Here is an 11,060-nt window from a genome sequence, read left to right as displayed (position 1 = left end):
TGAGGTGAGGGTTTTAAGATCCTCCAGTCTTTGGTGTTGGGAAAGGCTGGTGATTCACCAGTGAGGTCTGTCTGAGGCCAACGCCTCCGTGAAGACCCAGACAGGCTTGATCAAAAGTCTCATTTCGTTTTCCTCTGCCTGCTATCAGACAAAGTGCCGCTGCTGATTGTTGCGTTTATATTTTTAAAAAAAATTTAAAAAAATAAAGTAGTTTGGATGAGAGATGGGATCATAATTGTGCTGCTTTAAATCTGGACGGTCGAATCTGTTCAAGAAAATCAAAAGCATTTTCCCCAAAAAGGCAACACAGACGTCGACAAAAGGAGAGAATTTAATGTAACATTTTACAGCAACACAAGCAGCATCTAAAGAACGTTGTCAAAAAGTGAAAAATTGAAATCTGAATTATTTGAAGGTTTGTTCACAAGGTACATTCCACTAAGTTTTTTCTATTGGTTCGAGCTATGGTCCTGAATTGCCAACGCCAGTTGTGTCTAAATGCTGCACATGTGAACAGGTGTGTATAGATGCTGTGTTTGGTGTGTTTTGCATGTTTTGTTTGGCTGCGGAGTGACGACAGCATCTGTCGTCTCAAACTGTGGGATGAGCCAGAGACACGTTTCCCCCCTGAAAACTCTGAGATGATGAATTTAATTTGTGACTGCAGCCGGGTTCCTTGGCCACCGCTGCCCGACGCTCACCGCATGGTTGCTGCTGCGACGGCAGTCTGAAGAACAGACTGAGCAGGAGGGCAAAAATCACTTCTCTTTCAGGAAAAAAACAACAAGTCGTCTTTACAAACTGCAGGTATTCACTCCATGGATGTGCAGCGAGACTGATGAATAACCGAGGCCTCACTATGTTCACTACTTGTTGTGCTTTTGCAGAGTAAAAAAAAAAGAAAGAAACAAAAGAAACAAAACCACACATCCAGGTACTCTTATCCAGGTTAAATAATTGTAATTTGTAGCAGTTGTAACAGGGTGGTAAAAAATCTGCTGTAATAAGCTTATAAATACCTTATTACATTTGTCTCTTTTTACCATAAAAATGCAATATAAGCCGTGTCACATACATTTAATGGTGTAAATACAGTGTTGATGTGAATCAGCTTCCCAGGCACCTCCAGGAAGACAACCGGACTCTTCAGTTTCTGGCAGGATGGATGAAACCTCAGCGATGGAATGTGAATATCTTCAAAGAGACTCAACGTTCCTCCATTTGGCTCTTTTACCAGATTTACAAGACAGTGCAATGCTATTTTTTCCTGTCTAAATTCCAATTGTACAGTTTATTGTTGTATGACGTTATCAAACAGCCAACACAAGCTTCGTGTGCTCTGTACTCTTGGCCAACATTGTTGCCGAATTGTGACTTGCACTCACAGACCTCTGGGAATTCAACTCATTCAGCAAACTGGCTCTCGATGTTCTCAAACTGCCCTACCAGAACTGGCCCTGGTCCTCAGTCGCATCATCTCCACCTGCTCATCAGGCTCTGGGACTGATCCAGGCTAATGCTAAAATTGGTGATTTTCTTTTTTGTTTCAACCTGCTGGTAACATTGTGTAGTGGACCCACTGTTCTGAGTATTTGGGTGTGTGAATCTCTCCTTACCGCTCACCTCCCTCTGGCAGCCAATCAGAGACAACGCCCCAGGCCACATCATTCACACGTCTCACAATAACTCCCTTTCTGTGCCAAATAATGAAGCAATACTTCTCATTAGTAGGTCAGCACTGACCCTAGTTTCCACCGAGCTGCAGCCTTCATCCCACCTTGCATGGAGTTATTTAGCACTTGATGTGAATGTGCCTCAAAGCAAAAATAAACAAATAATAATAAATTAAAAAAAAAAAAAAAGTCTACCGTGTGAATGCCATTTAAAATAAAGCGCAGTTCATTCCTGATACTCTTGGCCCCGACTTTGGATTGTTGCCCGTTTCCCTTCGCTTTTATTTGCACTGTCATGCGGGCATGGATTAAACTTGTCCGGTTGATATCCAGCGATGCACAATAACCTGCTTTTCTGAGTAAACTGTTGAGTAACAGAAATTGAGGTTGTTGTTTTTTTTTTTTGTTTTTTTTTGCTTGTTATCTTCATCTCGACTGCGCAAAGTAGGTCAACTTCCTCTTGCCAGCCAATCAGACGAGAGGAGCGGGGGGGGGGCGTGTCGGGGCAAAGACCTCTTTCCTCGACATTATATCAAGGAGAGAACGCTTATCTCCGCAACACCCACCGTCACACCGCCTGAAGCCTTCACCGTCCAGAGTCGCGCCGACATTTCCGAGATGGCAGAGAACCGGGAGAAAACCACCGACCAGATGAAGATGTGGAAGGAGAGGAGAGGCTCGCAGGTCTGTAGATCACCAGCTGCTGTGTGGCGCCACTCGGTGCTGCTGGAGAAAGTGGGTGACAGGTCAAATGGGGATACTGCTGCAGCGAGTTCCGTCTTCCTCGTCAACTACACACGCGTTTCCATTATAGTAGCAGTTGCAGTTGTTGTAGTAGTAGTAGTTGCAGTTGTTATATTGAGCTACTGTGTAACGTGTCTATTCCCCTTCTTAAATGGAACCAACTCCCTCAGTCGCAGTTCGTATTTTGCTAGCTAGCTAGCTAGCTTTCTAAGGTTCAACGGTCAGGTATCAGTCGGACCTGCTCAGATATTGAGACCCAGTTCCTTCCTACGGAAGCGCATTGCATTCACTGGATTAAAATAAAAATAAAAACATGCACCTTATCTCGTAATTATTACAAGTGGCTTCCGGGTTTTTACAGTCACTACCGAACCAGATTGGACGCGTTTCAAATGCATGGATTTGTATCCATGAAGCGTTCTGTGTTGATTGAACTGTTCCTGCAGACAAGAGAGCCACATCCAGCACCGGGTCAGACTGACTGGGCTTTCCGCCTGAACAGTCGGAACCATTTGAGATGCCTGCGCAGTGTTGACATATTAATATTAATACCATTCTCAGTTTGAGGAAATGCAAGTATTTCCCAGTATTCCCTGCGATAGCGCCATCATTGGCCACTGTTTAGAAAGGATTTACTGGAGTTTGCTTTTTCATTATTTTATCTCATAATTACGAGAAAAGGTGCCTAAATATATTTTTGATCCAGTGAATGCAGTGTGCTTCCGTCACAGCCCGTGGCACTGCCTTTCTCAGGAGGGGCTGCTCTCTCTGACCAGTGTGGGTCTTTGTCCAAAGGTCCGTCAGCGAGTGAACTTGAACCTCCTGCTGCTTATGTAACCACCACCACCGCCGCAGCGGAACAAACACACTGAGCGTGTTGCTTTGGATTATCTTTGACCACACACCCGTTTATCCAAAACCGTTATTGGTGTTTTCAGGGAGGTCTCACTCAGCATTTAAAAGAAAGCCACACTTGCTGATGCTAACAAAACAGTTGTGTTGTCAGCACTAGTTACCAACCCCCCCATTTTATTGTGTTTTTTAATTCTTTCATTTCTTTATTGGAGCAAAAAACAACAACAACACAAGTACTAAGTCAGTTAAACAAATAAAGTAAGAATAAAGCACACAAGCTATAATACTCAAAGAAAACCAATGTCCAATAAAACGAAATATGCTAACAACTTATTTAAACCGACCACTATTCACTTCACATTTCATCTGAATGTGTTTGTGGTCGATGAGCTGATCTTTCATGTCATCACGTTCTCGCATCCATGGTGAATTTTATCTGATGAGACAAACAATGGCCAAATGTTCTGCTTGAACCGAGTTCTCAACAACCAGCAGCGGCTCTGACCAACTTGTGTGCGCCCAGCAGAAAGCCGACACGCTGACCACGGGGGCGGGCCACCCGGTGGGGGACAAGCTGAACCTGCAGACTGCAGGACCCAGAGGACCTCTGCTGGTCCAGGACGTAGTCTTCACTGACGAGATGGCCCACTTTGACCGGGAGAGAATCCCAGAGAGAGTGGTGCACGCCAAGGGTGCAGGTGAGCAGCGTCAGAGGGGAGTTTGTCCTAAACACCATCACAAAGTCTGTGTGGTTTGTGCGTTTTTTTTTTGTTTGTTTTTTTTTTTACTTCATTCCGAGTTCAATCCACTTTAAACTCAAACAAACGTTGATCAAAGTGTCCTATTATATAATGAATTATCTTATGCAAGATTCACAATGTAAACAAACAAAATGATACAAAGGACATCTCTGAAAGTTCAGTTTAATGATTCACATATACTCACTTTTTAGTGCCCTCTGCTGGTTAAATTGAATCTTCACTCTTTTTGTGTACCTGGATGGTGACGACTCACAGGCTCAGTAGTTCTACACCAGTCTGTCCAAGGGTCCTCTGGAATAAATAGTCTAAAAATTACTTTGTCGTACAGTTTGTATTAGAGCTGCGTTTGAGCTCAGCGCAATGACGACAACACCAACATGAAAAAAAATGTATTTTCTAATAATATTCATCTAACCTCCAAAAGTGCTTGTTGTTGAGTCTGGACCTGTGCAAACAGTCCTTCTGTTTGTGGAACGGCTCAGCACTTTAATCTGAGCAAGACTTTCAGGTTTGGGGGCAAAAAATGAGGCATCGTAAGCAAAAAGTGTTTAGGCAACATTATCCCAGTCTGATCAGTCAACAGCATCAGGGAATATTTACTGCTGTATAGAGCAAAGAAACAACTCTTCTGCCCCCCCCAGGTGCCTTTGGCTACTTCGAGGTGACGCATGACATCACTCGCTACTGCAAAGCCAAAGTCTTTGAGCACGTTGGCAAGACCACGCCCATCGCTGTCCGCTTCTCCACCGTGGGTAAGCGAGCCTTCTCTGAAGTAGAGCGACCACTGGAGTGATGGAAACACTTTCCTCAGCACTGCAGCATCCAGCCAAACACCTTTTCTGAGTTACTTTGTATCGCATGTATTCATTCCTCGCTGTGGCCCAATGATAAATTGTATTTTAATTCACAAGTCTTTTATGAACAACATGAAATATCTGCTCTCTCAGTTTGAAGTGCGACTCTGGCAGAGGTTGAAGTGACTTTTTCCAAATTGCGAGTGAGCTGTTGTGGCGTCTTGCAGCTGGAGAGTCGGGGTCTGCAGACACGGTGCGAGACCCTCGAGGCTTTGCTGTCAAGTTCTACACTGAGGAGGGCAACTGGGACCTGACTGGAAACAACACCCCCATTTTCTTCATCAAGGACGCCCTGCTGGTCAGTGGCTGGTGGAGTATCAGCCCCCACATCCCTGTTTTCCTCCTCATGAAGCTGCCGCCCAAATTAATTCCACAAAAATAAGAACGCTGGTCACTTCCTGTCAAGTCCACCAAATAAATGATTGAATTGAGTGTCTTGCAAAATAAATGGCCAGCATTTTCTCTATAGATGCATGTATGTATTTTAAAAACCCCTTTAAAAACGTGGGCGGGACCCAATAAAAACCGCTCGGCGACCCACTTTTGGGTCGCGACCCACCAGTTGAGAACCGCCGATGTGAAACGTGTTGCGTCATCATCTCCCCGCTCTGTGCAGTTCCCCTCCTTCATCCACTCCCAGAAGCGGAACCCTCAGACCCACATGAAGGACCCGGACATGGTGTGGGACTTCTGGAGCCTGAGGCCTGAGAGTCTGCACCAGGTAGGTAGCTGCTGCAGGGGGCGCTGCCACAAAACGATTGGGAGAGGTTGAGCTGAGTGCTGATGAGGAAATATTTTCTACAGCCAGACGTCAAACAAAGGGCTAAGAGAGATTTCCCTGACTACCTCGGTCAGTCATAGACCGAGAGGAATGCAGAGGATTGGTTGCGTGAAATGATATTGAATAAACGCCTCTGAAGATGGTTAAAAGTTGATAATGAGGGATAAATTCTTATTCTCCTTCTTATCTTGGCATTAACGTCATCTTTCCAGGCGCTGATGTTTCCTGTTTCCTGTCCCTGCAGGTGTCCTTCCTGTTCAGCGACCGCGGTCTTCCCGATGGCCACCGCCATATGAACGGCTACGGCTCGCACACCTTCAAGCTGCTCAACGACGACGGCAAGGCCGTCTACTGCAAGTTCCACTACAAGGTCGGTGCCCCCTCTGACCCCTGACCCCTGACCCCTGTCTGGGGCGCTCCGTCACCTCACGTCACGTGACTCCTCCTGCGGCTCTGGTTCCTTCAGACGGACCAGGGCATCAAGAACCTGGCGGTGGAGGAGGCCGACCGGCTGGCCGCCACCAACCCCGACTACGCCATCGGAGACTTGTTCAACGCCATCGCCAACGGCAACTACCCGTCCTGGACCTTCTTCATCCAGGTCATGACCTTCGAGCAGGCCGAGACCTTCCCGTTCAACCCCTTCGACCTCACCAAGGTACTGCAGTGCGACGATGGATCAAACCCAATCCTGTCGCAAAATCAGACTCGAGCCCGAGTCTTGTGGTTTTCTAAGTGGTTTTGATGAATTGAAAAGAACTGTACTTCAGGTCTGGTACTGGTTTCCTACAGCTTCTGTCTTGGTGAAAAGGACAAAAAAAAACAATGACAAGTTTAATTCTAACAAGACAAGTGTATTTAACGGGATTATCACAACTGCGTCCTCCAGCAGGGGGTAGACTCTGGTTGAGCCAGTTGAGGCTCTGCTCTGACCAGTGGAATTCACCACCTTGTCCTTCAGGTTTGGTCCCACAAAGACTTCCCACTGATCCCAGTGGGGAAACTGGTGCTCAACAGGAACCCAGCAAACTACTTTGCAGAGGTGGAGCAGTTGGCCTTTGACCCCAGCAACATGCCGCCGGGCATCGAGGCCAGCCCTGACAAGATGTTGCAGGTCAGACCAGCTCGCCTCCATCATCGCTGTCATATTGCACTGCACTATAATTATTATTATTATTAGTAGTAGTAGTAGTAGTATTATTACTGCTATTATTTCACTGATATTATTGTTACTGTTGATGGTATTATATACTCAATAGTAGAGTGTCATACTTTGCATTGGTTGCAACTAATTATTATATTATATTGTATAACACTTCAGGAACCTCTATCTGTACTTTGCCACTTTTTAAAATCTTTTTAACTTTGTACTTTTGTAAAACATTTATTTAAGTTGCCACTTTTCTACTCATTTCTACGACTTTTTTCCCCCCACACTTTCTTTATTCCTTGTTGCACCATAACATCGGGTTCTGCCACAGCAGCATCTCACTGCTGGGACAAGAGACAAATAAAAAACTTTGAGTCTTTATTTCTAGCGTCACCTGCAGGTTGTGAGATTCAGAAGCATCATCGTGTGTGTGTGTGTGTGTGTGTGTGTGTGTGTGTGTGTGTGTGTGTGTGTGTGTGTGTGTGTGTGTGTGTGTGTGTGTGTGTGTGTGTGTGTGTGTGTGTGTGTGTGTGTGTGTGTGTGTGTGTAGGGCCGCCTCTTCTCCTACCCTGACACCCACCGCCACCGGCTGGGTGCCAACTACCTGCACATCCCTGTCAACTGCCCCTACAAAGCCCGGGTCACCAACTACCAGCGCGATGGTCCCATGTGCTTCTCTGACAACCAAGGTGGGATCAGTGGCACGGACGCCGCTCTCTTGTGTGTTGTCTGTGTTTGTGATGTTTGTTTGTTCGTTTTTTTTCATTCCATCTAAATGTCACCATCATAAGAATACGAAAGCCTTTATTTCTCCCACGCTGGAGGAATTTGCACAGTTACAGCAGCACACAGTGCACAGAGTGAATTCAAAAGAAATGGACCTAAATTACATATACAAATTATTTACATTTCTTCAGTAGTGCTCAAAATAAGTGCTTACGTTAATATTAATATTACTATATTATATTGAGTTCAATGTCACTATGCAATATACGATTATCCCATATTTTTTATATTTCCCAGTTCCAACAGCCTTTTTTTTTATTGAACAGAAATCGATATGGTATAAATGTCACCATCATTATATTGAGTGCAATGTGACGATGCAAATATTCATTTATCTATCAATTTATTTATTTATTTTTATGTCTCTCAGTTGCATCGGCCTCTTTTCTTCTTCCTCTTCTTTCTGTCGCAACTCAACTCAACTCAACGGCGTTTGGTGTGGTTTTTTCCCTCTTGCCACTAGGTGGAGCTCCAAACTACTATCCCAACAGCTTCAGCGCTCCGGAGACGCAGCCGCAGTGTGTGGAGTCCAAGTTTAAGGTGTCACCTGACGTGGCGCGCTACAACACTGACGATGAGGACAACGTCACTCAGGTGAGGAACGAGGACGACCTGAATACTCACCGACTGACTCACTGACTTGTGTCTTATATATTCATTCTAGCATCTCTAGATATAATAAGCTGTGTTTCCAACAAGCATTGCAGATTTACACCAGGAAGTAGACAGGGAATGAGGGAGAAGCTCTTTGAAAAGCTGAGGTCCTGCAGGACTCGAGCAGAACTGCGGCTGATGATCTTCACACCATTCAGTGGAAACACCTGCCAATCAAAATTGTGGAAATAAGGCTTTTATTTTGCAAAAACCTGTCATGGAAACGCAACTATAGACCGACGCTTTACCCAAAGGCTCCTTGCAGTGGCGCTGTCTCACTCCATGGTCACAAACATCACTGAATTCCTAAAAGCTTCTTTGACTCCATCCACTTTCACTTCCTGTTAGCACTGAAGCTTCGGCATCTCCTCCAGATGACACAAAAACAAGGCTCAGTGGGCGGAGCCAAACCCTCACTAACCTGTCCATCCAACCAGCACAACCAGCACACAGCACAACCAGCACACGTGACACCAGCACCTCAGTCATCAGTCTTCCGGCACTGCTTTGCTTTGCATTGTCGGTTTGCTGAGATGGAAAACCGCACAAAGCCACTTCCTGCACAACGAGAAGCTGCTCACCAGTGTGCACGCTCACACACAGCTGCAATTTTCTCAACCTTCTCCTGACTCTCATGGTCTGAAGGCTGAACATCCAGACCCTCCAGGGCTGCTCCTGCTCTCTGAACCCACAACCACTGAGCACAACCAGGCTGCTGCACTGTCTGAACCAATGAACCATCAACTCATCCGGCCCGCCCAAATATTCATTCATATATTAAATGATATTAATAATAAGTAAGTCAGAAAATCTAAAAACAAAATGAATGAATTTTATTATATAATCATTTATAGGCACGTTGTGGGCCCCATTGTGAGCCGCCAGCCAGCAGTTGGCCCACGGCTGGTCTAAACCATCACAAACTACCTGACTACACAAAACAAACTACCTGAGATCCTCAAGCTCATCAAGTCTGTCAACATGTGCATCTTTTTCAAGCTGACTTAAAAAAAAAAAAGATGTAAAACTGTTTTTTCTTTAATAGAATGATTTCCATCACCTCATTTTTTTTGTTACTAAACTTTTTTTTTATTGGAAGAAAGAGGTTATACAAGTTGCTCAACATTACATATCCTTTAAGCATCTCCTTATAGATAATGAAAGAAAAAAGAAGGAGAAAGGAGGGACAAAAAAAGGGGTGGGGACAAAAAAAAAACAGACAGTTATAATCAGGCGTACAATTAATTAGAATTGAATAAAAAATAAAATAAAGATACATTTATATAAGACAGCATAAGAGGGTTTCCATTATCTGCGTCACCTCATTTTGAAAGTGTGTGTGTGTGTGTGTGTGTGTTGTCTGTGCTGCAGGTGTGCACCTTCTACAGCCAGGTGCTGAAGGAGGACGAGCGCCAGCGCCTGTGTGAGAACATGGCCGGCGCCCTGAAGGGGGCGCAGCTCTTCATCCAGAAGCGAATGGTGAGTCTAGCTTCAGGCTGATCCGAGGTCGAGGCAGACGTGACGGTGCGTTCACTGACCTCCTCAGCCTCGGTCAGTGCAGTCTGCAAACTTAAACTCACGCCAGGGTTGCTGTTTGATGTGTGTGTGACTGCAGTCATTGTGAAATCCCTGAATACTGGCATTGGTTAACAGATAAGAGTGAGAATCCTCCTCCACTTTGGGGAACTGTTGATAGTTGGAGCAGCAAACTCGGTGCAAAGAGAAGAATTGAAATGACTTCCTGTTGGTTTGACTTCCTGTTGCACTCTGTTGTTGTTCTGTGGTCGGCCTCTGGGGATTTTATAATCTGTCAGGTACCTGACAGGATGTGGCTTCAGTGGGGGGTTGGGGGGGCACTGACTGATGTGTTGACAGTCAGCAGCTTGATTTCCAAACCATGGGAATCTGGAGAAAAGAAGGCGTGGAAGCTGAATGTGTGTTTTCTTCTTTCTGTCTTCCTGCAGGTTGACAACTTGCGAGCCATCCATCCAGACTATGGCAGCAGAGTCCAGACGCTCCTGGACCAGCACCAGGAGGACAGCAGCAAGGTGACACACTGTCACTCACTCACTGGTGATGATGTCATTGCTGGACCATCCCAGCATTCATCTCTCTCTCTCTCTCTCTCTCTCTCTCTCCTCTAGAAAAACAACGTGCACGTCTACAGCCGTCCAGGAGCCTCGGCCTTCTCCTCCGCCTCCAAGATGTGATGCCTTCAGGTTCCTGCCGACGACTGCTTCTTCTTCCTTGGAGGCTTGGCCGCTCACTCGCTCGCCCACCGCCTGCTGCTTCCTGCTGTATTAATACTAGACTGGAGCCTTTAATTGCTCTGTGCGATGACACTGAAAGGTTGGAGGTTCTGCTTGGCCGCCACTCGTTCGTACACTTGATGCCATTGACGGAATCACAGGTGGTTTGACTAGTGAAGCAACTGTGAAGAGCCGATATGATATGAAAAAGAAAAGCAAACAAAAAAAACAATCAGTTTTGTTTTTTTTTTATCGGGAGGGAAAGATAACTTGTTCATGGCAGGGTGTTCACGGTGCCACCTGGAGCCAGAACCAGAACCAGCACCTGCTCCAGTCAAGAGCATTCAACAATACACAACAATAGAGAATTCTGTGTGTTCAGTTGTTTCTGGCACTGAAGTCGTGATTGGGCCACTCGGTGACTCCTCCCATTGCCACTTCATGAACACGTTTCACCACCAGGACTCCATGACCCGACCCGACCCGACCCTCCAGTAGAAGGACCTGCAGTGCAACACAAACCTTCTCATTGATTCCTTTTGTTCCCCTGAAT

At 45.6% G+C, this 11,060-nt stretch overlaps 1 protein-coding gene across 1 annotated transcript; it reads left to right on the top strand.

Moving 5' to 3' along the window:
* Positions 1-2,197: 2,197 nt before the first annotated feature.
* On the top strand, positions 2,198-11,060 carry cat (catalase). The gene is made up of 13 exons (XM_076049266.1): positions 2,198-2,357; positions 3,799-3,970; positions 4,675-4,785; positions 5,055-5,185; positions 5,504-5,608; positions 5,913-6,038; positions 6,135-6,326; positions 6,630-6,782; positions 7,369-7,507; positions 8,068-8,198; positions 9,630-9,737; positions 10,223-10,306; positions 10,403-11,060. Exons 1-13 carry the CDS (start codon positions 2,292-2,294, stop codon positions 10,466-10,468), a joined length of 1,584 nt encoding a protein of 527 aa, XP_075905381.1. The 5' UTR covers positions 2,198-2,291; the 3' UTR covers positions 10,469-11,060.

Source organism: Nelusetta ayraudi, unplaced genomic scaffold (genome assembly GCF_046127955.1).
Source record: "Nelusetta ayraudi isolate G7.1 ecotype Tasmania unplaced genomic scaffold, CSIRO-AGI_Nayr_v1 ptg000111l, whole genome shotgun sequence".
NCBI classification, from domain to species: Eukaryota; Metazoa; Chordata; class Actinopteri; order Tetraodontiformes; family Monacanthidae; genus Nelusetta; species Nelusetta ayraudi.
Note: the sequence above shows the minus strand (reverse complement) of the source record. Positions and strands in the feature narration are given on the sequence as shown.

Excerpts from the sequence above, each read along its gene's own strand:
- cat (XM_076049266.1), top strand. The coding sequence starts at position 2,292 with ATGGCAGAGAACCGGGAGAAAACCACCGACCAGATGAAGATGTGGAAG. Across the intron at positions 5,186-5,503 it reads TCATCAAGGACGCCCTGCTG|TTCCCCTCCTTCATCCACTC; the intron begins GTCAGTGGCTGG and ends CGCTCTGTGCAG. Across the intron at positions 8,199-9,629 it reads ATGAGGACAACGTCACTCAG|GTGTGCACCTTCTACAGCCA; the intron begins GTGAGGAACGAG and ends TCTGTGCTGCAG.